This window comes from Protopterus annectens, chromosome 12.part0 (genome assembly GCF_019279795.1).
Source record: "Protopterus annectens isolate FY-2018-M chromosome 12.part0, PAN1.0, whole genome shotgun sequence".
Lineage (NCBI taxonomy): Eukaryota > Metazoa > Chordata > Ceratodontiformes > Protopteridae > Protopterus > Protopterus annectens.
Window position 1 is genome coordinate 419,311,665 of NC_056746.1, and position 26,953 is coordinate 419,338,617.

Consider the following 26,953-nt stretch of genomic DNA (forward strand, 5'->3'; position numbering starts at 1 on the left):
AGTGTATACTTCTTCCACTTTAGCCATGAGGGCGTTGAATTGTCAGTTTCACATGTTAAAATATCAGAATTATCTTCTTTCACAGTTGAAATCTAAGGTGGATGCTCTGGCGGAAGGTATTGAGTGTAAAGAGTTGCAGGATTTAGTTCATGTGTCTGAACAGGTGGGTAAACATTCCTTGCAATGTGGTTTTGATGCTGTGCAAGCCTCCTCCAGGGTGGCTGCCACTGGTTCTGTTCTTCGTAGGCACGCCTGGTTGAGAGATCAGAATTTAGCTGAGCATGTTAAGACACGGATTTTGGATGCTCCTTTGCAGTCTGATGTGTTGTTTGGTTCGCCTGTAGAAGCAGTTTTGAAGAAAATGGAGGACAAGGCTAAGTCTATGCAAACTGTTAAAGATTTTTTGCAGGTGCAGCCTCCGAAGTTTAGTAGAAATTGGCCTGCTAAGGGATGGACTTATCCTGCTTATGATTCCCAGTCTAGGGGTAGGTCTAGACGTGGTAGGGGCAGAGCTCAGGGTTCTTTTAGGCCTAGGACAGGGGCTTCCCCTGCTCAGACTTCTGGTGAGGGCAGGGGTCAGTCCTTTCGTAAGCAGACCCAATGACCTGCCTTTTCAGCTGCCAGTTCATTCTCGCCTGGCAGCACCGTTGGGAGGAAGACTGTCTCTTTTCAAATAAAATTGGGATTTAATTACCCAAGACAGATGGGTTCTGGATATCATTCACCACGGTTACAGGTTTTATTTCCATACCTTGCCTCCTTTCAAAGGCATGCCAGACATTCCTCCTCTACAAAGACAAGAGGCTCACAAGCAAATTTCTCTGTTACTCCAAATAGGGGCCATTCAGCCGGTTCCTGTGCCAGAAAGGGGCCTAGGATTTTATTCTCGCCTGTTCCTAGTACCGAAGAAGGGGAACACGTGGAGACCAATTTTGGATTTATCTATCCTCAACACTTATCTGGACATTCCCAAGTTCAAAATGTTGACGTTACAACAGCTTTTACCTCTGCTGGGCAAAGATCACTGGATGGTAACTTTAGATCTCAAGGAAGCTTACCTTCATGTGCCTATAAGACTAAGTTGCAGAAAGTATCTGCGTTTCGAGCTGGAAATTCTCATTATCAGTTCTCTGCATTGCCCTTTGGCTTATCTACTGCGCCCAGAGTATTCACAAAGGTTCTGGCTCCAGTGATAGCTTATTTCAGGCTAAAAGGAATTCAAATCTATCCTTACTTGGACGATTGCCTGATTCTGGCTCAAGAAAAGGAAGACCTTCTACAGCATTTGGAATATGTCATAGCAGTGCTAAGATGCCTAGGGTATTCTGTGAACGAAATAAAGTCCAGTCTAGTACCCTCTCAAGACATGTGCTTTCTGGGTGTGAGACTGAATACAGCAGCCCAGATGGCCTTTTTAACCCCGGACAAACAAAAGAATCTTTCCAGTTACTTCCATCAGCTATCTCTTCAGTCCGGGCTGACTGCAAGGACAGTCCTTCAAGCCTTAGGGTTCATGGCATCTTGTATTCTGGTGCTTCCCAATGCCAAACTGCATATGAGGAAGCTACAATGGTATCTCAAAAATGTATGGACACAGCACTGCCAGGATTTGGACACTGTCATTCAAATAATACCTTGCATTCAAAAGGAATTTTTGTGGTGGGCTCAGGAATGTCACCTAAACAAGGGACTCTCTGTGACCCGGCCAGAGGCGAGTCAAATTCTAACGACAGATGCCTCAGACATTGCTTGGGGAGCTCATCTAAATGGAAAGTGGATACAAGACAAGTGGCCTGCCAGACTACAGCATCTACACATCAACATGAAGGAGATGTTAGCAGTCCAGTTTGCATTAATGGCTTTCAAGGAGTTACTTCTTCCAGGGCAGGTGTTGATTCTAACAGACAACACAACTGTCATGTGGTACATCAACAAACAAGGGGGAACACATTCTTACCCATTGTGCAGGCAAGCAATGATTTTATGGGAGACTGCGCTCAGCTTGCAACTAACTCTTCAGGCAAGGTTTCTGCCGGGAGCACAGAACTCCTTAGCAGATGTGTTAAGCAGACAAATCATGGATCCCCACGAGTGGAAACTGGATCTTCATGTATTTCAAAAGTTGACAGTGTCCTGGGGAACTCCAGACATAGATCTGTTCGCTTCTCCACTAAACCACCAGCTGCCAAAGTTTTGCACAAAGAGGTTTCATCACACAGCTTGGAAAGTGGATGCTCTTTCTTTCAGTTGGAAAAATCTTCATGTGTATGCTTTCCACCTCTGCCTCTTCTTCCAAAGGTGCTTCTAAAGGTCAGACAAGACAAGCCAAGGATGATTTTAATAGCTCCAGATTGGCCTCGGCAGCACTGGTACCCATTACTGAGGAGTCTGGTAAAGAAGCCTCCATGGCCTTTACCCTTGATTCCACACCTGTTGTCTCAGAGAGACGGTCACCTGCTCAATGTCAAGCTTCACTCTCTTCATCTAACAGCCTGGCATATTCTGTTTTGAAAGACAGCAGGTCTCAACTTCCTCAACAAGTTTTAAATGTGATTATGGAAGCCAGGAGACCTAGTACAAGGAAAGTGTACGCAGAAAAATGGAAGAGATTTTTATTTTGGAGTGCAGCAAACAATTTGGAGATTTCTGAGCCAAATTTGAGTGTGGCTCTTCAATATCTTACTGAGTTATTGGACAAAGGTTTGTCTTTCTCTTCCATTAAGATTCATGCTGCAGCAATTTCAGCTCACTATGATTGTGACCCACCGCTGTTTTCGCATCCTTTGTTCAAGCAATTTCTTAGAGGGGCAAAGAATATAAGACCCCCACGTAGAGCTCCTACTCCTGCTTGGGATCTCAATTTTGTGTTGGAGAAACTTACTCTACAACCTTTTGAGCCTGCGGCTACTACTGAATTGAAATACTTGTCATGGAAGACTGCTTTTTTGTTAGCCATTACTTCTGCAAGAAGGGTTTCTGAGTTGCAGGCCCTTATGGCAGTGGAGCCTTTTTTGATTTTTCATAAGGATAGAGTATCTTTACGTACTAATCCTTCCTTTATGCCTAAGGTGGTTTCTAGTGTGGCTTTAAACCAAACTATTAATTTGCCTACTTTTTATGCAGATCCCCAAAATAAAGGGGAAAAGATTTTGCACACTTTAGATGTACACAGGCAATTGCGTTATTATTTGAGCAGGACTAAGGATTTTAGGCAGTCTCAGCAGTTGTTTGTTTCTTTTGCTTTGAGTTCTCAGGGCAAGCCTGTGTCAAAACAAACTATTTCTAGATGGATTGGGTGCTGCATTACATTTTGTTATTCCCATCATGGCAAGGAGATTCCAGCTGGGATTAGGCCTCATTCCACTAGGGCTACTGCCACTTCAACAGCATTTCTGAGGGGGGTGGCAACTAAGGATATTTTGGAGGCAGCTACTTGGAGTTCAGTGCATACTTTCTCTAAGCATTATCACCTTCCTCTCTACTCTAAGTCTAGGGCTGGTTTTGCCACTGCTATTTTGCAGGGCATGTTGTCAGTTCCTGCTTCCTTATGATTTGCCAGCCTCCCTTACCTCTGCTTTGGGATTCTACCCAATAGTTAGGACTGCAGCAATGTGGAATGAAGAACATAGTACAGTTTTGTACCTACCATAAATGTAGATGTTCGAGGATCCACATTGCTGCAGTCCAATTTACCCTCCCTCCTTCCCTCTGTGTTTAGGGGTGGTTGTGTAGGTGAGGTTATATTCTGCTAATTTTGTATATTTTGTATATATATTTTGGTGCAGGTATGTTGGGAGTTTTTGGTTTTTGGCCTTATCTTTTCAGGGTCTTCTGACATCTGGGGCAAGAAAAGACTGAGGATATGACGTCGGTCATGCGCATTAGTACCCTGACGTACTGACGTCAGTCTAATGCGCCCTGACCGACGTCAGCCATATACTTTGGTATTCGGGCCGACTGGACAGCGGACTACCCAATAGTTAGGACTGCAGCAATGTGGATCCTCGAACATCTACATTTATGGTAGGTACAAAACTGTACTTTTTGCACCAGGGGCAGAAGGCAAGGCCATTTCAAAATGGACAATTACCCAATGGATAGCGCACTGTATCCATTTCTGCTACAAACACCATGGGAAACCACCCCCTCAGGGGGTCAGAAGTCATTCCACTAGGGCAACTTCTACCTCTACAGCATTCCTCAGGGGAGTCCCTACCAGGGACATTCTGGAGGCTGCTACCTGGAGTTCTGTACACATTCACCAAGCATTACCACCTGCCTATATTTTCCAAATCCAGGGCGGGATTTTCAACTGCAGTCCTGCAGGGCATTCTAGCCAGCCCAAACACTTCTTGACTGCCTCCACCCTTTCTACAACTTTGGGAATCAATCCAAGTGTGATGACTGCAGCAGTGAAACACGAAGAACATAGTACAGCTGTGTGTACACTTACCATAAATGTAGATGTTCGAGTGTATTCACTGTTGTGTAGTCCTGGTTTCCCTCCCTGCAGCCCCCTGCGCTCTCTGTCTCTCTCCTCTCTGTGTATACTACTCATCCCTTGCAGGGATATTAGTATTTACTTTTTACTGGAGGTGATTTTTTTCCATCATAGCTTAGCTCCCTGTTGGGGGCTCCTGACATTTGGGGCAAGAAAATCTGATGCAGTGGCGTCCGCTGCCTGTTTTTATACCCCTGACGACCTGACGTCAGACCTGGAGCGACAGCAACCAACGCAGAAATGCTAAGTCTCTGGTATTCGGGCCGACTGAAGGCTTACCTGCAGGCAGATGACCCAAGTGTGATGACTACAACAGTGAATACACTCGAAAATCTACATTCATGGTAAGTGTACACAACTGTACTTTTTGTAGTTGGTAAATTAAATGTCTAATAGCTTTGGCATACTGTTCTGAAATGTAGCTGCTTGCATTTTTTTTTTTTAACTCAGTTGATTAGTGTGTGTGTGTGTGTGTGTGTGTGTGTGTGTGTGTGTGTGTGTGTGTGTGTGTGTGTGTCTGTGTATTATTGGGGTTTTCTGCATCGAAATGTTGTGATTTACATGCTAATATGCAATGTTTTTCTATCTAGATTTATAAATCCACAAAATGCAATGATATGCGCCAAACAGGATATTGTCCTAGAGGGCCGTTTTGTGCATTTGCTCATGTAGAACGTAAGTAATGTTTATCTTAATGCCTACAGTCTTCGCTTGTTAAGCGGAGGATGCTATACCATATATAGTTAGTGTAATCTGCTTAATAAATATTTAGAACTGTAAGATTGTTCTAAATGTTTACTTGTTCATCTTGTCATTTTATTTAGCCATTAGTAGAAAGGGCACTGAATTTTTTTTTTTTTTGGTTCTTAAATAAGTTGGGGGAGTCTGTTTGTGGTTAAAATCCTCCCCACCCCCCTCCTGTCAAGCTCATGGACATTAGTTTTGTGTCCATGCAGAATGCAGCTTTAACTCTCACAGTTTTGCTTCTACACTGAATTATTTTTTATTAGTTACTAGGTAGAAAAGTGTGTGTGTGTATGTATATGTATATGTATCTATGTATTAATTATCCACTGAATTCTTAAATAAGAGTTTCCAAGTTTCTCCTGAACACATATGATTCCAAGGTAAGACTTTTTAGCAAATCCTTGGTGCATGTTATGTATACAGAATTGTGCAGTTTGTCGTGGATGCATATCATACTCTGTTCTAAAACCTCAACAAGGATAGATAGCTTGCTCGTGGAGTAAGTATAAATTAGCATTGTGTCAATTTGTTCTGCAACCTCAATGGTATTCCATATATTAGTCAGTGGTGGTTGTGGAACCACCCTTACTGTGATGTAGGATCTACATCTTTGACTTGTTTTGTAATATTGCAACTATTCTGCAGGTGACTGTGGATGTGGAGATTGTCATCCCTCCCTCCCAACATTTCATGATAGTATGTCCATTTTATAAATTTGACGAGCAACCCCCCCCCCCCCAGTAAAGAAATGGTGTGTTTACTGGAGTTCCATGTATGACTGACCGATGATATTCAAGCTTGCCTGTGTTACTGTACAACATTACATTTTTCTAGTATGTTCTTTATCCCAGCCTATTAAGTTACCCTCAGTCCAGAAGATATGCATCTCGTAACCCCACTTCTCTTGCGTTTATATTCTAGCCCTGAACAGCATTAGTATGTCTGCCATATCTCTTTTCTCTTTTTCCCCTTGCATATGTGCTTGCCACGAGCTCACTCTGATAGCTTCACATTTGTCAGTTGTATCTGTATGCAAAGCAGTGGAAAATGCTTTTATGCTTGCAATCTCATGCCTGGCATAGGTGATGCTGTACATAAGATTAATGTACCTACCCCTTTCTTTTGCTAACCCTTAGTCCTGCACACGGCATTTCTAACTTTTTGCTTCACACCATGCTGCCCTGTGATATGTCAGGGCAGGTCACACACACTACGGATGCACTGTGTAGTTCATTCAGGGAAAAATCAAGCTTATTGTCCACTCCAGTACTGTCCGCCAACCAGCAGTTAAGGGGGCCGTGCTCATTTAGACAGCATTGGAATATGCAAAGAACTCAGTAGTGGGTTTAGAAACTCTGAATACTCTAGTAATATATAATGTGATCCATTAGCATGGAACTCATTGAATAAATGTTATCTGTGCTTGACTTTGTAAGTCATTTTTGGGACAGTGATTAGAAAAGATTAGCACCTGAACTCCAGATAGACGCCATTCATCTTTGGGGGGGGGGGTCATGAGCATAATTAAGGCATCAAGGTAGCACGAAAATCAGTGTAGACCTTCCTGTACTCTACAGTACTCTTGAAATATGGCCCTGTTTATATATCTATTGACTTGTTACATTTTTTTCACTGCTGCAATGTAATTCAGTCCTGAAATGCTAATTTCCAGTGCATAGGATGCTGTGAGGTTAGGCTCATCTCATCCTCACACCAGAGTGGTCAGTAGGTTGAGTAGCTTGTGCTATGTTCATTTTTTCTGTTTTAGTGTAGTCAGTTTGTGTTACTCTCAGCCACGTGACTTCCAGAGAAGTGCATACAGTAGAAAGATATTTCCTTTAGTTATGGATATTTACTGCTTCTTGTAAAGATTAATTATTGTGAATTTTGTTTCTTTTGAGTGCATTCTTGGATTCCCCCCGAGGCTGATGACATACTTGAAACTTTTCAGCCATTATTCTTGTGGTCTATAGATTCCAAACAATGATGAAAGTATGAAAACCCTCCTGACTGAGCTGAGGGACACCTGTTTCTTCAGCATTCTTTGTGGTTTGACTTCTCCTGGTGGACTTGAGCCAAACCTGAGTACCACAGGAAAATGGAAAAGCTAGGAAATCAGTGCCTGTAGTGAACTGGCCAGAGTACAAAAGCCCCAGTAAATTTTAATTTAATTTAATTTCAATGCTTGCTTTTACGTTTTTGACTACATTGAGGAGCTCAAGGCAAGCTGTTGCTCTTTGCCTAATTCTTTCACACTTTCAGCTGTCAAAGCACCTCAGGATTAAGGTCGTTATCTTGCCAGGCTTCACCAAAGATGATGACTGTGTTATATATAGCCAGATAGTATTTCCCCAGGTTCCCTCCATTGGTAAGCAAGAAATTCAAGCTCATGAAGAAGGCCCTTCCTTGCCAGAACTTTTTTTTTTTTTTTTTTTTAAAGGAACTTACAGCTTTAGGTGAACTAGTGAGAATTTCTGAATGCATGGAGAACTTCTTGTGGACTGGGAGTCTGCCTCATGAATGTTCACCCAAAGTGCTTGCCCTCACCTTTTTTTTGAGTACACGTGGTTTGCAAGAGAATAAATGGTAGCATGCTTAAGGTTCAACACCTCCCCCACCCTTCCATCTGTACTCTAAACCTTGAACTTTGGGTACCTTGCCCTGGCTAAAAGGAGATGTATTACTAAGCATGCCATCTGCTTTAGGTGTCAGAGGAGGAGGAGGAGGAGCTGGATCTTACATACTCCAAGACAGATTCTTTTTTTGCACACTTCCCTATAAAAAAATAGCTATTTTAGTGAAATCCTTGGTCTTATGAGGAGTTTTTTTTAAGTGAGGATCAAAAGGGCTGCATTTAATTCTCACAACCTAAACCAACAGCAATCCCCCCTCCCCCAGCATTTGAGGAAACATTCGAAAACTTAATTCTGGAATCAGGTTGTCTGCATCCAGCTTTCAAAAAGCTAGATACTGTTTTACATTTTACAAGATGGGGGGACTGGACAAAGTACCTTTAATGGTCGTCTTCCTTGAAGCTGTCTGAATATCCAAACCTGGCTCTTTCTGTTGACATCCTTTTTAATGAGATGGAGAGCAGGATGTTCTATGGGACAGCAAATCATCTTTTGCCAATTGCAAATGATGCATTAGGGAGAATTTTTTGAGGCAGTCTGAGAAATTAGCAAAAATCATTGCAGACACCTCTTTTTTTTTTTTTTTTTTCCTGAAGATGGGAAGGACCAAATTCTTGATACAGTTTTAGAGAAACTTTTGTTTGGCACTTTGGTATTCCTGCCTTTTTTTTTTTAAGGAAAGGCAAAAAAAAAAAAAAAAAGAAAAAAAAAAAGAGCAATTTTTCAGCTATTCCAATTTTCCACATAATTATCAATGTTCATCAGTTATGTAAAGTTAGCTACCTGTCCAGCAATCCTCTTGTTGTAAGCCTGCTAAATCAAAGCATTACAAAATCATCAGACTCCAAATGATGAGTAAGTTGGTATCTGTTTAGATTGCTATTATTATAAATAATTATTGAAGGTTTCACCATATGTATTTGTGTTTGCAAACAGATCCTAGTTTTTTTTACATACTACTGCAATCATTTTAATTACAGTCCTTTGGGGGGACGGGGAAATTTAGATATTAATGTTGCATATCTGTATTCCCCCAAAACAGGATTGCGGTTTTCCTTAGCTTTTTTTATGCTTCATGTATAAGCAGTGTGTTCAATAATCCAGGGCCAAGCCAATGCTAGCATGTTGGGGCCCTGCCCCAGAGGATGCAAGGTGTGACCATGTTGCTGCCATGCCCCATTCCCTGTCAAGATCACCCAGCACCCTTTAACGATCACTTTATAAAGTGTTAGAACACTCAGCACGTTACAAAGACTTGTAGTGCTGCTAGCACTGCATCAAGAGATATACACGCTGACTGGCATTTAGTATCAATGTTACCTTATGACAAGTCTGAGTACTGCATCAAGGTAGCCACTCTCACAGAGGTAAACGCGCACACTGATTGGTGTTTAGTAACAATGTTTACATTATGACAGGCCTCTGTACCGCATCAAGGTAGCCAGTCCCACAGAGGTACATAAAGACACTCCCACAGGCTCCCACAGACAGGATAGAGGCGCACCATAACAAGATCGAAACAAAACTACAGCAAGACTGAATAGAGATCATCACAAGACAAAGACAACACTATAGCAAGACTGAAATACACAAGACACATTAGACAAACAGACTCTACCACACAAAACAGAAAGATAGCTGCAGGCATTCAGAGCAGTCAGACTGCAGAGGCACCCATGACAACCATGAGACAGACATAGGAAAGACTACAGACACACAAGACATACAAGAGAAAGCCACAGGGATTACATAGACTTCAGACAGTTTCAAACCTTTAGAGAAATGGTTGAAGTCAAAAAGCACACAGAAGAAAAGAAAGATGCTGGGGATTGCAGAGACTACAGACAGACTCAAACCCAAAGAGAAACATGTGAAGTGAAAACACATAGATGACAGACACCAGAATGTCCTTTATCTTCAGTGTGCCATTCCTAGCTGACCTTGCCTCACAATGAATCCTGCCACACCTAGCTGTCCTTACCTCATAACGAATACTGCCGCTCCTGTTAACTCAACAGGTTCTGCCTCTCCTAGCATCCGTTACCTCAACTAATCTGGCTATGTTTTGCATCCTCCTTGTCCTACTTCGTCCTGCCTGCTGGAGTAAGCAAAGTCAGAGTGAATACACAGCAAATTGTACAATTATACAAACCAGGCTAAGGTGCAACCTGAAATTTACTGATGCACAGTATCCTAAAAGATTACTGGATGGAAAGATATGCATATACTTGGAGTTTTAATGGTATCTTACGAATTTTCTTCCAGACAAGTCTTTGGTGAGACTGCTGTATGATAAATCTTGTCCCACGTCATGCTCAATTGAGAGCACAGCTAAACCTGAAAGTCTTTGTCTCATTGATTGAACATAGGTTTGTCTTTGTGTTTCAGTTTGGAAATGCTGCGTGCTACAGTATCTGCTGTAACAGGTGCAGTCAAATAAATGAAACATAAGTATTTATATAGATGTCCTGTAAGTTGTTACAAGTTAGGGAATTTAACACGGGCAGTGGGGATTCAATTTCAAGCATTCGAGAGAAGTTTTCCATTTGTCTCCAAGGTCATAGTCAGTGTCACAGTGGCCACTTGTATCTGCCAGTTTTTTCAGACCCTTGCACTTGTTGGGTCAGGGTGTCTTCCTCAACTTCACTCAAGTTTTAGTATTTGATAAAAATTCAAAGGCCTTATCAAACCCTGAAAGCTGCTCAGAATGGTCAGTAAGTGACTGTATTGTGTCCAACAGACCATTGAAGAACTCCACACATAGTTTAACCATTGGATCCTATGCCATCTCATCCATTCCTTTATAGTCAAAGAGATGCTTTACTTTCCTCTTCCTCTTTTCTTGAAGTCTGGTGCTAACATCCAGTTTTTCTGAGATCTTGGAGGCATCTGACGCATTGAAATCCTCTTGCTCTCCCTAATTCCTCTGCAAGCCTATAGTTGACACCAGCATTTTGCTTGTACAATTCGCCTCTGTCAGCACCTCAAACCAAGCCACTAAATATACAATGAATTGATATGACAAAAGTTCTGAGCACAGCCCCCTTGTGTGTTATGTTGCAGTGTCACTTGTATGTAAAACTTCACCTGTCTCCTAAAATGGTTCCACAGTTTCCTTCAGCTGAAATCCTATTGCCTTGATGGAGTCTGTCTTGCATTCCCAGAGAGTCTCAGTGGCTTCATAGTGATGTTTACGTTTTGTTTCAGGATCTGCCATTGGCTTGTTCATGCTGTACAGAATACGTAAATGTTCTACAGACATCTAAAAAGACAATGCTGCCTGTAGTGATGAATGTGCTCCATCACTAACTGTAAAATTTAAGTTATGAAAGCAGATGACACATAGAAAGCCCTTGAATGAATCTCTTTTATCTGGGCCTGCACTCCAATTTGTTTCTCTTTTGTACTGTTGGCATTGTTATATCCTTGTCCTCAACCGTCATTAATGTGCACTTAATGTTGCAGAGTCTGAAGAAGTGCTTCCTTAAGTTCTGCTCTGGTGGTATCATTCGCAGGCACATGTCCCATAAAGTGTTCCATATGTTACAAATGTTCACCATGAAGAAATCAAACTGTGACAGAAGCTGCATGTGGCTCAAGAAATTGCTACTGCCATGGATGTACAGGGCAGTGCTTGTATCACAGAATGCCTTGTTCCATTCTGCCAGCTATGGGACAATAACTACAATGCGTTCTAACATACCACACCAGAGAGTTCTCTTTTTCAGCCACTGCTTGATGTTCATCGTGCATACAGCTGCAGTCATTACAGATGGGTTATCCTGCCGTCAGGCGGGTCCTCGGTCGGCCGAATTCCAAAGTCTAGGTCCGGCGTCGGTTGTCGTCGCTTCTTCCCTGACGTCAGTGTGGCAGGGGTATAAAAGAGGCAGCCGACGCCATCTTCTCCAGTCTTTCTTGCCGCGCGGTGCCCGAAGCAGAAGCAGTTCGCAAGTGCCGGTCGGCCAGCTCCTGAGATTTACGAAAATATTTCAGCCGAAGTCTTCTTGAAAGCTAAGTACCCCGTTGGGGAAACTTTTCTTGCCTCAGACCTATGTCAGACAAAGTTAATAATTGCATTTCATGTGGGAAGCAAATACCGCATAAGGATTTCCACTCTTTCTGTATACCCTGCTTAGGCCCAGACCACGACATCTCGGCTTGCTGTTTTTGTGCTAGATTCAACAAGCGCACTATTAAGCGCCGGGTGGAGTTCGCCCTTCACTATTTTGGTAAAAAATTTAATTATATTATGTCGTCGGATACTCCAACTCCAGTTTTGAGTAAAAGACGCAAAGATAAGGACCGACATATGAGGTCCGCACCGACTACTGACACCACGCTAAGGCCGACTACCGGTTCTCAGCGAGGCGCCTACGCAGCCCCTGAGTACCGATGACACTACATTGCCGGTGTCTTCATTACCCGAGGTTGCAGGCTCCTCGGTCCCCATTTCTACTGCAGATACCGACGCCACTCTTGGCGGGGAAACTCAGAGTTTAGACAGGCCTGCCATTTCTCAAGGTGTCTTCAGGCTTTCCTCCTTCTCTATTAAAGCTTTTACTAAATCTAAAGCAGCCATAAAAACCAAAAAACAGGGACCTCAGACACCCTCTCAAGGTCCCATGCCTAAAAAACAGATGCTCAAAATGGCTAAGGATTTGATTACTCTTATCAGGGGTTCTCAACCCCCCACTGACAAAAGGCCCAGATTAGAGGAAGACTACCCTTCCTCAGATCAAGCCTCTATTACCTCTGAACATTCTGAGGACCAGGATTATGCCTATTCCCCTTTCGAAGACTCTGATGCAGAGGAGTCTATTCCCTCGGTCTCCCCCCCTGAGGACTACTCTTTTGGGGAAACCCTACATACATTGAGGGAACACTTTAACTGGGAATGCCAAGATTACTCAGATTCCAAGAAAAGGCTCAGGGATTTTCTTTTGCTCCCCCAGCATAGGCCCCTGGCTATTCCTCCTGTTTTAGATATATTGGATGATGTGTACACAGAAGCCAGCCTTAATCCAGATTCTTTGCCTCCAGCTCCTGTTAAACCAGACGGGTATTACCGGGTTCCTGATTCTCACCAATTCCTATACAAAAGCCATACTGCTGACCCAGAAACTATTTCACAGGGTCCCAAGGGAATTAAGGCCTCTACTGCTAAAAACCCATTACCTTCAGAGAGAGATTCCAGAGGTTTAGAAAGGTGGGGGAAAAAGGTGTACACCTCGGCCACTTTAACCATGAGGGCATTAAACTGTCAGTTCCATATGTTAAAGTATCAACAGTTTTTGTTATCTCAGTTGAAAAGCAAAATGACACAACCAGAACAACCAGATTTAAGAGTTGCAGGATTTGTTGCATGGTGCAGAGCAAGTGGGTAAACATACCTTGCAGTGTGGTTTTGATGCTTTAGAGGCCTCATGTAGAGCTGCTGTTACGGGGTCTGTTATACGTAGGCATGCTTAGCTCAAAGAGCAAGCCTTACCAGATCATGTCAAAGCTAAATTATTAGATGCACCTCTTCAAAAAGATGTATTGTTTGGTGTTAAAGCTGAGGAGGTACTAAAGAAAATGGAGGAAAAAGCGAAATCAATGCAAACAGTGAAAGATTTCCTGCAGGTACAACCTCCACGTTTCAGCAGAAACTGGCCTTCAGAAAATTGGTCCTTTCCAGCCACGGACAGACCTCAAAGGGGCAGATACAGACGCCCAAGGGGTAGAGGGCAACCTCAAGGATCTTTCAGAGCCAGACAGTGGCAAGCACCAACCCCAAGAGGTGGAGAAGGTAGATCACAGTCATTTAGAAAACAGACACAATGACTTCCCCCTATTCCTGCCAAGCAAAGCTTTAATGGCAGCACCTTTGGGCGGAAAACTGGCATTATTCTCAAAAAAATTGGCATATTGTTACAAAAGACAAATGGATTCTGGACATTATAGACAGAGGCTACAGGTTCCACTTTCACACCCTTCCACAAATGAGAGGCATGCCAAACCTGCCACAAAATCAAAGGGCAGTGGCACAAAAACAAATTTCAGCTCTCATGGACATGAAAGTGATTCAAGAGGTACCTGCAAAAGAACAAGGTCAAGGGTTTTATTCCAGACTATTCCTGGTACCAAGGAAAGACAAAAGATTGGAGACCTATCTTAGACCTATCCATCCTAAACACATATCTACAGGTACCAAAATTTAAGATGCTCACATTACAGCAGCTTCTTCCCATGCTGGGCAAGGAGTCTTGGCTGGTAACATTGGACCTCAAGGAGGCATACCTGCATGTCCCTATCAGACAAGATTGCAGAAGATACCTCAGATTTCTTGCAGGTTCAACCCATTATCAATTCTCTGCATTGCCCTTTGGCTTATCTACTGCGCCCAGAGTGTTTACGAAATGCCTGGCATCAGTAATCGCCTTCTGCAGACTACGAGAAATACAAATCTTACCCATATCTGGACAACTGCCTGATCCAAGCGGACAGCAAGGACATACTATTGAAACACCTGGCGTTTGTAATAAAACTGTTGAACTTTCTGGGATACACAGTCAACAAAAAGAAATCAAAACTAATACCCTCTCAACAAATAATTTTCCTGGGTGCCAGCTTGAATACAACCACCCAGATGGCCTACCTCACGCCAGACAAACAAGGGCAACTGTCTCAATACTTCAGCAAAATGGCAACCTTCACCAGGCTGACTGCAAGGAAAGTCCTGTAGGCTCTGGGATTCATGGCATCTTGCATCCTACTAATCCCATGTGCAAAGCTGCATATGAGGAAACTTCAATGGTACCTAAAAAACTTATGGTCTCAACACAGCCACAGCTTGGAAACAATTATACCACTCATTCCATGCCTTCAAAAGGAATTTCTGTGGTGGGCTCAAGCATGCCAAAGAAACACAGGTCTCCCTTTCTGTGTACCTCAAGCAACTCAAATCATCACAACAGACACCTCAGACTACGCCTGGGGAGCACACATGACAGATCAGTGCATTCAGGGAAAATGGTCGCAAAAAGAGAAGCACCTACACATCAACCAAAAGGAAATGCTAGCCGTGCAAAATGCTATTATGACCTTCAAAGACCTACTGCATCCAGGCCAGCTATTGATAAGGACAGACAACACCACAGTGATGTGGTACATAAACAAACAGGGGGGAACTCGTTCATACCCCCTGTGCAGGCAAGCCATGACCCTATGGAACACAGCACTGGAATTGCAAATTCAACTACAGGTACAATTCCTGCCAGGGAAGGAAAACACACTGGCAGACAGCCTAAGCCGAAATATGACAGATCCACACGAATGGAAGTTGCATCCTCAAGTTTTCACAAAGATAACTCAGGCATGGGGACAGCCAGACATAGATCTCTTTGCTACCCACAGAAATTACCAGTTGAAAAATTTTGTTCAAGGACCTATCATCCACAGGCCTGGAAAGTGGACGCACTTTCTTTCAATTGGACAACGTTGACAGTCTATGCCTTTCCGCCTCTTCCTGTGCTGCCCAAAGTTCTATTAAAAGCCAGAGCAGAGAGGCCGAAAATGATTCTCATTGCTCCAGACTGGCCAAGGCAACACTGGTATCTGCTCCTGAAGAGCCTGACACATTCCCCACCATGGATCCTACCTCTAGTCCCTCTTCTGTTGTCCCAGCACAACTACAAAACCCTTCACAGCCAGCTCAAAACCCTAAATCTAGCTGCATGGAGAATTCCTTGATTTGCCAACAGACCCTCCACTCCAAGGAGGTGCAGGATGTCATCTTGGAGGCCAGAAGACCTTCTACTAGAAAAGTCTACTCCGCCAAATTAAATGATTTTGTGCCTGGAATCAAGAAAAGGGCCAGAATCCTTGGTGGGTAATAAATTTACCTCAAATTTTACAGTACCTAGCTGAGATGTTAAACAGTGGACTTTCCTTCTCCTCCATCAAAATCCACGCTTCAGCCATTTCTGCACAACACAACACAGATCCTCCTTTATTCTCTCATCCTCTCTTAAGACAGTTCCTCAGAGGGGCAAAGAATATAAAACCCCCAAGGAAACCACCAGTCCCTGCTTGGGACCTCAACTTTGTATTGGAAAAGCTGACCCTTCCTCCCTTCGAGCCAGCTTCTTCAACAGAACTACAATACTTGTCATGGAAAACAGCCTTCCTTCTGGCTGTCACCTCAGGAAGCAGGGTTTCGGAGCTACAGGCCCTCATGGCTGTGCAACCTTTCATCATTTTCCATCAGGACAGAGTTTCCTTACGGACCAACCCTACCTTTATGCTTAAGGTAGTATCCAGTGTAGCTTTGAATCAGACTATCCACTTACCTACCTTTTATCCTAATCCACAAAACAAAGGGGAAAGACTTCTACATTCCTTGGACATTCACAGACAATTTCGTTATTATTTGGACAGGACAAAGCCATTCAGAAAATCAGAGCAACACTTTGTGTCCTGTGCTACAGGTGCTCAAGGAAAGGCTATTTCCAAACAGACAATCTCAAAATGGATAGCCCACTGCATATGCTTTTGTTACTCATTTCATGGAAAAGCTGTGCCTACATGCATCAGATCCCACTCCACCAGGGCCACAGCTACCTCTGCAGCTTTCCTCAGGGGGGTCCCTACCAAGGACATCTTGGAAGCAGCCACTTGGAGTTCAGTGCACACTTTCTCCAAGCACTATCACCTTCCACTATACTCTAAATCTAGAGCAGGATTTGCCACAGCAGTCTTGCAGGGCATCCTTGCTCCTCCTAGTTCCACTTAGTGCCTGCCACCCCTACTTAGCTTTGGGATTCTTCCCATCTGTAATGACTGCAGCTGTGTGCACGATGAACATAGTACAGTTTTGTACCTACCATAAATATAGATGTTCGAGTGCTCATACAGCTGCAGTCCAGGTTACCCCCCTCCGTCCCCTCTTAGGACAGGCCTTATGACAAACACCTTCTCATACAACCTATTTGGGGTATTCTTTTATGGTGTATTTGCTTGCAACTAATGTTTTTTGATTATTCTATATTGCATGATTACATAAATTTATGTTTGCCTTCCTTCTGGGGGCACCTGACATCTGGGGCAAGAAAAACTGAAGAAGACGGCGTCGGCTGCCTCTTTTATACCCCTGCCGCACTGACGTCAGGGAAGAAACGATGACAACCGACGCCGGACCTAGACTTTGGAATTCGGCCGACCGAGGACCCGCCTGACGGCAGGATAACCCATCTGTAATGACTGCAGCTGTATGAGCACTCGAACATCTAAATTTATGGTAGGTACAAAACTGTACTTTTCCTGTCATCCTTTGTCTGCCTACTCTTTAGTCCATTGTCTGGTTCCTTCCTCTTCATCATGCATGCTGTGGTGCTCGGTCAAGGCAGTATAAAGCTTTGAACATCTCTCTCCACACTGTGTAACTACTTGACTGGAAAAGATGGTTAGAATGTCCAAATTTGCATGCAGAGCAAAACAGTGCGTCTGTTAAGACAAAAATCTGTCCGCAAAGTGCATTTTGCTCTCTCCCCATTAGGCAGCCTAGGAAATAGATTTCTGACTTGAATCATCTTTTTTGTTAATTGACTGGGAACTGTGATAGCATGACTTGCACAGGTCTATGCTGGATGGCACCTACCCTAAACTCTTCCTTTAGCAAGTTTGGCCAAGTTCCTGGATCCTCATGTGATACACCTGATAACTCCCTGCAAGTCACAAGCCACATTTTTTGTCACTACAAAAGTATGGGCCGTTTGTGTATCAAACTTTGGTGATCCTGGCAGCAGTTCTGAGGTTGAGTCTTCACATGTTGACAGTTTTTTCAATATTAATGTCTGTTGGTTCACATGAGGCAACCTGTGGTGCAGCTGCAACAGAGTAGACACTCTACGGTAAGGATTGTGGGGTTGCAGTCAATAGGTTGTACTGCAGAACCACAGTGTTTTACTGCAGGAAGACTTTTTGCTGAATTTCCCTTCTTAGATATCCCACAGAAAACAATTCCTAATGGAACCCTCTTGTCTCTTCATTGCCCTGCTGCTGAAACTTTTTTTTTTTTTTTTTTGCTTCTCCTGACAAATATGTATGCTTCATTTCTAACTGGGAATGGAAGTAAAGCAGAATTACTACGAGTTCAGACACCAGGTGCTTTTGTCATAATGTTAGTAAAAAGCACTACACTTCAGGTACATGTTGCAACACCACATTATTTGACTTGCCCAGCGCTGCATAATGCCAGATGCAGCTCTGACAGAGGTTAGCATTCTGAGCACTTATTCTGAGGATGATGGTGTTCTTCATTTGCATCCATAAAAATCATTACACAGAAACAGGTTCCATGTGACAGTAGTGGAATGTTACCTATCAGATTTACTTGATGGACCCACTGAGGCAAACCAGCAACTTTGATGGGGAATACAGTCTCCAGACTAGAAAATCACTGTAAACAGTAAGCTCAAGCTGCAAACCTGCAACCTATCCCATAACACACACTGCCTGTGATACTTGCCTCCTCTGCTTGCATACTGTCACTAAGTATCCCTCAGTTTTTCTGCAGTATTCTCCCAGCATCTTTTACTGTGTTGCAGTAGTACTCCTATAAACAATCTCAGTAAAAGCAAATTACTCCAAATGTATGGTCTGTAACCAGGTAGCATTATCATCCCCTCTAACTGTACATTTTCATATGAAAGAGGAGTTGTACAAAATGTAAATTTGTCATCTGACTGACTTTATATATCAATGCCCCACATGATGACTGCAGTACTGAGGCTTGACCACTGCTAAATGCATTTGTGTAAGCAGAAAAACAGAAGCTGCCAAGTCAACTAAGAGCTATATAATCTATGGTGCAGTGCATACCCAATAAGAATGGGTGGCGCATTGGTCCAGTGGTTAGAGGTGTCACCTCACAGCAAGAGGTTATCTGGTTCGATTCTCTGCCAGGGTGCCTTGTGTGCGGAGTCTGCATGTTCTCCCTGTGTTCGCGTTGGTTTCCTCTGGGTGCTCCGGTTTCCGCCCACATTCTAAAGACATGTCTGGAGCATTTCTCCCTGGGCCTGTATTGAAAATGGGATCTGTCCCAGTTGAACTTTCACAGTAAACAAGTGTTAAATAAAGTAAATAAATAAAAGTGACCAGTTGATGTAATCTTTCACTGTAGGCAGAAAAACTGAAGAGAAACTAAGACTAGTAGGCAAAAGAACTGTAGTGCAGGCATATCATTAGTCAGAAAAATGCATTGGCTTCCAAAAAGCAATAGTGGAATGACTGCATGCACAAAGGAATTGGTGTCCAATACTGAACACTTCTCATGAGGACAAGCTGTACAATAGGCACAACTAAAACACATTACAAAAATTGTTTTGTTGACATCTGTTACTGTTGTACTGTGGGCAGAAAAACTACAGAGTAACTGACTAGTAGCAAAAAAGAGCTGTAATGCAGGCAATAGGTATAAGTGAAGTGTATTACAAAATGATACATACCCATATCGCATATTGACCTTTGTTGACATCAGTTACTATTGTACTGGTGGCAGAAAGACGAAAGAGTGATGGTGACCAGTAGGCCAAAAGAACCCAATGACAAGGACCAGATCACAATATTTTAAGTCAAACAGCAAATATTGAAGGCTGCTGCTTCTTTTGTCCCTTGCTGGCGGCCTGTGGAGGTGGTTGACTTTGTGGTTTGTACGCTGCTGTAGGTGCTGCTAGATTCCAGACTTCCTTCACGACACCTTTCCGTACTGTTCAGTCCATTTCATTGTTTCTGGCCTCCCGTAGGTTGCCTCGCCTGTTTCTCAGGTCCTTCAGCCCACATCTTCTTTGATGCAGATTTGTGAACCCTCTAGTTTGTGGGGTGCTCTCTCCATAATAGTCTGTATGGCAAGCAGCGAGTGTCCATACTAGTGCAGCCTCCTGTTATGGATCTGTTCACTGATTGTTGGCTGCTGATCACATCTGGTCCAGATGCTCTTGTTTCTAATGCAGTCACAAAGTGAGATTCCCAAGGTTTGTTGCAGGCATCGCATTTGGAAAACTTCAAGCTTATTCAAGTCTCGTTTGAGGAGGATCCACGTTTCCAGTCCATAAAGGAGAATTGGCAAGAACAGTGTCTGGAAAAGGTGAATCTTTGTGGTGATAGAGATATTTGTCCTCTTCCATAGATGCCACTTGAGCCATTCCTGCTATGGACTTCAGCTGTTGATGCCACCTTCTTCTCCGGGACCAGCAAACTCAGATACTTGAACTCTTGCATTTGTTCGATCTGAACTCCCCCGAGGTGGACGGTGGTTTGTGACCTGTTATTTGCTGTTTCTTTGGTCTTGTCCGCTTTTATCCATAGGCCATGTGATTTGGGTGGTGCTGGCGATGTCATAGAGGATAACTGTGGCCTCAGCATCACTGTATGCGAAAATGGCGCTGTCATCAGTGAACATCAGATCATTCACAGAATGGGCTTCATCATACTGGATTCCGTTCCTGCCCTCAGTACTCGCCTCATGATGGCATCCACCACTGTGTTGAACAGCAGTGGAGAGACCACATCTCCTTGACGGCCCCAGCATGGACGAGGTAATGATTTGAGCCACAGACAGGTCCTCACGTAGAATGGATATCCTTGAGCAATGATCGGAAGTGAGAGATGCTCAGGATGTAGTCTAATATGGGCAAGTCCTTGTCTGATGGGTTTCACCATATGGGCTGATGTTTGCAGGGATGCAGGAAGTGGCTATTTCCCACAATGAGATAATTTTATGCAGCAGAGGACAGAAGGTGCAATCCGTTATCATTCATGTTCTCATGGCCTCATCTACCCATCGTTCCTTCCCAACCAGACCTATCCTCACCGATGTGGGCATTGAAGTCTCCCACCAAGGTGATCATCTGTGTGAGATTGAATCCAACGTGTATCAGAGCTAGTTGTAGAAGTTATCCTTGGCTGGATCCTGACTCATATTGGTTGGTGCGTAGATGGACAAAATGTGTGTCATGATGGTACCATCGATGGTATGAACTGCCAGGTAGTCCAAAATTGGTTGGAAAGCGATTATGCTTCTTGCAGAGGGCTATCCACCATAACCCCGATGCCAGCCTCTCGGTTCTTGATGCCAGAGTAGTACAGCATCATCCTTTCATAGGCTGTAGGTGGTTGGATAGTCAGTGTTTCAGAGCCGTTGAGTCATAACTCTGATACTACAGCAATCAAGATTTTGCATTTCATGAGTTACTTGGCAATGATTTTCCTTTTGGACGATGTGGTGGCCAGTTCAAACATTCCATGCAGTGATATGGGTTTCCAATTTTGGTGCGATTAATTTCCTTTGGCTAGTAGCCCACAGCTTCTTGGATTTTAGTAACCTCAGGATATTGTACCCCCCATCTGACAAATGTGTGAATATGCCCCAAAGACTTAAATATTACTGTTACAAGCTGTCTGGAACCAGTAACTAAAGTTTGAAAGAACAAATGATTAGGTAGAAAGCCACAAGTTATAAGGGGAGCGCACAAAACAATGAGTCAATAAACAAAAAGTTATGTTGCAAAAACAAAATGTTATGGTGCAAAAAAAAAAAAAAAAAAGACTTTTTTGGTGTCAGCCGCAATTCTGACTTCATAGCTGGCTTTAGAGGATTTGTTAACGGATCTCAGCTTTTTGTTGACTGATAAGGGAGGTTTTCCAGTCTTGTGACTTCATTTTTTTCTGCAACAGTTTCTTCTGTTGTAGAGTTTATCGATGGCTGGGGATCACCGGATTGGCCTCTTTTTTTGGAGGAAAGCGTCTTAGTTCTGTTTGGTATGGCACGGTCCATGCATTTGTGTACATGCTCGTACAGTGCATTGGTGTATGATTCGGCAGTCATGCAGCTATTTTCCATTGGCATGGGTGCTGATATGTTAGCCACCTGTGCTTTTAGGAGCCCAAAGTCTGCTTTAGAGACGTTTTTCATGGTGGTCACCTTAGTGGTGGTGGTGGGGGGGGGGGGGTAGGTGAGATGGAGATTTCTACGGTGATCAGTTTGTGGTCCGATTTAACCAGGGAGGAACTGACTGTAGGTGTGTAGCAATGGTCTCTCATGTTGGTGAAAACCAGGTTGAAGATGTTGCTTCCTCTAGTGGTGGTCAGAATGAGCTGATCCAGGGCATTGGAACTGATAAATTCCAGAAAGCGTTGGGCCTGTACATTGGTACTTGAATAGTTTTCCCAGTTGATGGAAGGGTAGTTGAAGTCACCCAGTATGAGAGTATTGGGTTGGACCTTGATAGATTCCAGATCTTTTGGTTCCACTGTTAATTGTAACGTCTTTCCTTTAACCACCCAGGAATCTGTCCCAAATGTTGAATCTGATGAAAATAGACAACATCGTGTGTGAAAGTTGTGTACTTACCATAACGGTAGATCCATGTTAATTTTCATCTGGTTCAACATCCCTTCCTCCTCCCAATGTTATCACTGACAGCTTCTGGTGATCAGACAGACCTCATTTAAGACCTTGTCTTTTTAAAATTTTCCCTTGATTTTTACTGTGGCATTAACATGTATATCAACTGCGACACATACAAGTTCCTGCAGTTATAGGAGATCTGTTGATCTGAGATCACTTAATGGAGAGGAGGAAGTTGTGGGTAGAGGACGAGTCGGGGCCTCTGATCCACAGGTCTAGAAGAAGGTGCCAAGGTCTGATTTGATGGGGTCTGACAACCCAAATGTTGAACCGGATGACAGTGAGACTACACAGATCTATCTCTGTGGTAAGCATATTTTTAATATGAATCTGATACAAGATTATCATTTTAAGGATTTTATTTACAGATGTTTGAGTTTTCATTGTGTATTGATTTAGAATAAAGTTAGTGCTCAAGCGTTGTGCAAAATGTCTGTTTGTATAGCACAATGTATGTATTTAGGTCAAATCCTTTTTCAGCACATCTGAATGTATATTTTAGTGGTTTCAGAAGAGAATGTATGGTTTTAGAATGACAGTGTGCGATGTTATTGTTAAGTGTTTATGAATTGCACTGTTTTACAGTGAGTTTACAAGGATAGTCCTTTAAGAATATTTCATATTTTGGCCTTGGCATTAGACAGTTATGGTATCTACTTTGCATATTAAAAGTTGAAGGTCATTGAAGAATGCGTGGTGAAGTGTATTTCATAATTAATTGGCTTTTCCTTATGCGTCATTGTTTGGAAATTTGCTTAAAGTTTATGATTTACTCTTGCAGTGATGCGAGCAGTAATATGCTCATCATATGAATCATCAGTGCAAGTAAAAGTAACGTCTTTCAGCTTTTCCTGGTTAGGGGTCGCCACAGCGGAACTAATTGGCAGTGGATTTTTACGGTGCCGAGTTGCCAGCCCGACGCCCAGCCTTCAAAGAAGGCACTCCCAGTCACACACGCCCCTACCTGCATGTCTTTTAAACATAACTCGACTGCGGGGAGGACATACAGACTCCACATAGAAGGTGCTCCAGCCGAGAACCGAATGGGAGAACCTCTTGCTGTGAGGCGACAACACTATCCGCTGCACCACCGCGGACTTGATGAATCATCAGTGGAGTAACATTCCTTATTTGAAAGGAATTTGCCACAGAAGGAATTTATAGCCTTCTGGACTAAGAATTAGAGCTTTCTTGTCTGTTTCTGAATTCAGCTCTTCCTTTTTTTATGTGGATAATGTGTTGCTTATGGGAGGGGGGATGGGTCTTACAACATTTTCATTTCTTTTTTGCAAAAGACGTAATCTGGCCTTAGCCTACTATCTGGTTTGCTCTCTTTCAGGTGACATCAATAAGTAGCCAGTTTAGAAACTCTGTTGCATATTTCAGTTTTTTTGCTCATATTTTCAGTTGACTTCTAATGCCGATTTTGGCAAAGTTTGCTATTTTGAAATGTGCCTTGCTAAACTTTGTAAAGTCCTTGAGGTCTCTTGAAAAAAAAAAAATGTTCAGAAAAGTCTGCATGCTAAAGGCTTTATTCGTGGTGCCTCTTTTTTGGAAGAGAAACCCCATGATGTTCTTCATGTTTCACTGTTGCAGTCATTACATTTGGGTTATCTGCCTGCAGGTAGCCCTCAGCTGGCCTGAATATCAAAGTCTTGGATTCCTGCGTCGGATGCTGTTGTTTCTTCCATGACGTCAGGTCGTCAGGGGTATAAAACATGTAGCCAACGCCATTACACCAGTCTTTCTTGCCGCGAGGTGCCCGAAGCAGAAGGAGTTTGCAAGTGCTGGTCGGCCGACTCCTGAAATTTTCATTTTCGAGATTCAGAACTGAAGTCTTGAAAAAAGCTAAGTACCCCGTTGGGGATCCTTTTTCTTGCTCATAACCGATGTCAGTAAAAGTTAACAATTGTATTACCTGTGGAAAGCAAATACCTCATAAAGATTTTTATTCATACTGCATTCCTTGCTTAGGCCCATACCACGATGTCCCCGCTGTCGGTTTTGTGCCTTATTCAACCCCCGGACTATTCATAGTCTGTTTCTTTTTGCAGCAAATTATTTCTTTTTTCTGTTTAACTATCCAAAAATGGCTTCGGTAAGCCATCCGACTACCAACATCCCAAAAAAATGTAAAGATAAAGACAGACTGCATAGGTCCAAAGCTGCCGACGACACTTCTGTTAAGCTAGTCGCCAGTTCGCCGGTACTCAGTGAGGTGCTTTCACAGCCCGTGATACCCGCTACTTCAGATTCGCAGGCCTCTACTTAGACCCATTCGGAGTCCGGTATGCCGCGAGATGCATGTCCTTCAAGGATGCATCTGCAGTCTTTACAAATGGGTTGTCCTGTCGTCAGGCAGCCCTTCGGTTGGCCGGATTCCAAAGTCTGGGTCTGGCTTCGGCTGGTGTCGCACTTCACCCGACGTCATTGCGGCAGTCATTTGGGTATAAAGGCATCAGCCAACGCCATTTTCCTCAGTCTTTCTTGCCGCGTGGCGCCCGAAGCAGAAGCTGTTCGCAAGTGCCGGTCGGTCAGATCCAGAGATTACTTCTACCGAATACTACCAAGACTTCTATAAAGCTAAGTACCCGCTGGCTCTTTCTTGCCTCAGCCGATGTCAGAGAAAGTTAATAACTGTTTATCTTGTGGGAAACAAATACCTCATAAAGATTTCCACTCCTATTGCATACATTGTTTAGGCCCAGACCACGACGTAGCAGCTTGTCTAGCCTGTGCTTCTTTTAACCGACGGACGCTTAGACGTCGCTCGGACTTTGCTGAGCAGATTTTCGCTCGATTTTGCCTACATTATGCCTTCGGATCCTCCACGCAAATAACCAAAACGCAAAGAAAAGGACCGACACTCGCGGTCCGCGGTTTCGCCGGCCGCGGTTAAGCAAACCACGAGTGTCTCGGTTTCGGCCGAAACCGAGCAAGCGGTTCTTTCTTCAGCCGATAACTTGCCTTCTACCGAGTGTATGCCGCGAGATGCTTCTTCGACTGTGAAACCTGTGGATGTTTTTACCTTGGATGGGTCTGAAGCCGCTGTGCAGGTACCGGCTTCTGAGGGTGTATTCAGGCCTACTGACTTGCATTTCAAACCAACGCCATCTTCTTCAAGGCCTAAAACTCAATCCACGCCTAGAAAACCGATGTCCAAACCGCTTGGTCAGGCCCATATGCCTAAAAAACAAATGGGAAGAATGGCTGAAGACCTTATTACTTTAATTAGGGGAAGCCAGCCTTCACCCTCTAAGAGACCTAGAACTGATTTTCCTTCTGATTCTTCTGATCAGGATTCTGAAATTTCTGATGTTCATGTTTCACTGTTGCAGTCATTACATTTGGGTAATCTGCTGGCAGGTTGCCTTCAGTCGGCCTGAATTCCAAAGTCTTGGGTTCTGCATCGGTTGCATTACCAGAATTTGCCCCTATCTACTTATGAGGATTCCATTCCCTCTGCTTCCCCTCCAGAAGATTTTTCTTTTGGTGAAACCTTGCACACTCTTAGGGAGCATTTCCGTTGGAAAAGCCAGGATTACTCAGACTCCAAAAAGAGGCTTAGGGAATTCTTACTCCTCCCCCCTCAGCACAGGCCTTTAGCTATCCCTCCTTTTCTGGAAATTGTAGATGATGCCTTCTTGGAATCTAGCCTGGCCCCAGACACTTTACCTCCAGCTCCCAGGAAGCCTGACAGGTATTAGAGTACCTGACTCCTCACAAGTTCCATTTCAAGAATCCTACTGCAGACCCAGAGATCATTTCACAAGTACTAAAGGCATTAAGGCTACTACTGCCAAAAACCCTATCCCCTCTGATAGAGATTCCAGGGCCTTGGACAGATGGGGAAAGAAGGTATACACTTCTGCTACTTTGGCCATTAGGGCCTTAAACTGCCAGTTTCATATGTTAAAGTATCAGCAGCATGTTGTGGGACTATGTAAACAGAAATTTATGTTGATTCCTGACTGTGCTGAAAATAAAGAATTACAGGATTTGATGCATTCTGCTGAACAAGTTGGTAAACGTACTTTTCAGTATGGTTTTGACTCTTTCGAAGCATCTTGCAGGGCTGCTGTCACTGGGTCTGTACTTAGAAGGCATGCTTGGCTTAAGGAGCAAAATTTGCCAGATCATGTTAAAGCTAAATTACTGGATGCTAAACCAAGACCGCCTGTTTGGCAACAAAGTAGAAGTAGTACTCAAAAAGATGGAGGAAAAAGCTAAATCTATGCAAACTGTTAAAGATTTCCTGCAAGTACAGCCTCCCAGATTTAGCAGGCATTGGCCTTCTAAGAATTGGTCCTTTCCTGTCTCTTTCAGGCCTTTTCAGTCCAAACCCAGGAACAGCAGACCACCTAGGCTACAGTCTCAAGGTACTCACAGGCCTAAGCAGTGGGGGGCTCCCACTTCCAAAGCTGGAAGTAGTAAGACACCCCACTATGGAAAAATGGCACATTGACTTAACCTTAAACCTTCAAAGCCCTGCTCAACTGCCTGCTCCCTTAAGGGGAAAGATCGCTCTGTATGCAAAAAACTGGGAACTCATTACCCAGGATAAATGGGTTTTAAATATAGTTTTCCAAGGATACAGATTCCACTTCCACACCTTACCAACTTCAA

The 26,953-nt window shown here is 43.5% G+C and overlaps 1 protein-coding gene across 1 annotated transcript in view; it reads left to right on the forward strand.

Moving 5' to 3' along the window:
* The window catches only part of UNKL (unk like zinc finger), a 2,026,838-nt gene that overhangs the window by 728,618 nt on the left and 1,271,267 nt on the right, over positions 1–26,953 (forward strand). Inside the window, exon 7 of the mRNA XM_044089534.1 lies at positions 5,092–5,176. Within this exon, the coding sequence (XP_043945469.1) occupies positions 5,092–5,176 (85 nt within the window). The remainder of the gene's footprint in view (positions 1–5,091; positions 5,177–26,953) is intronic.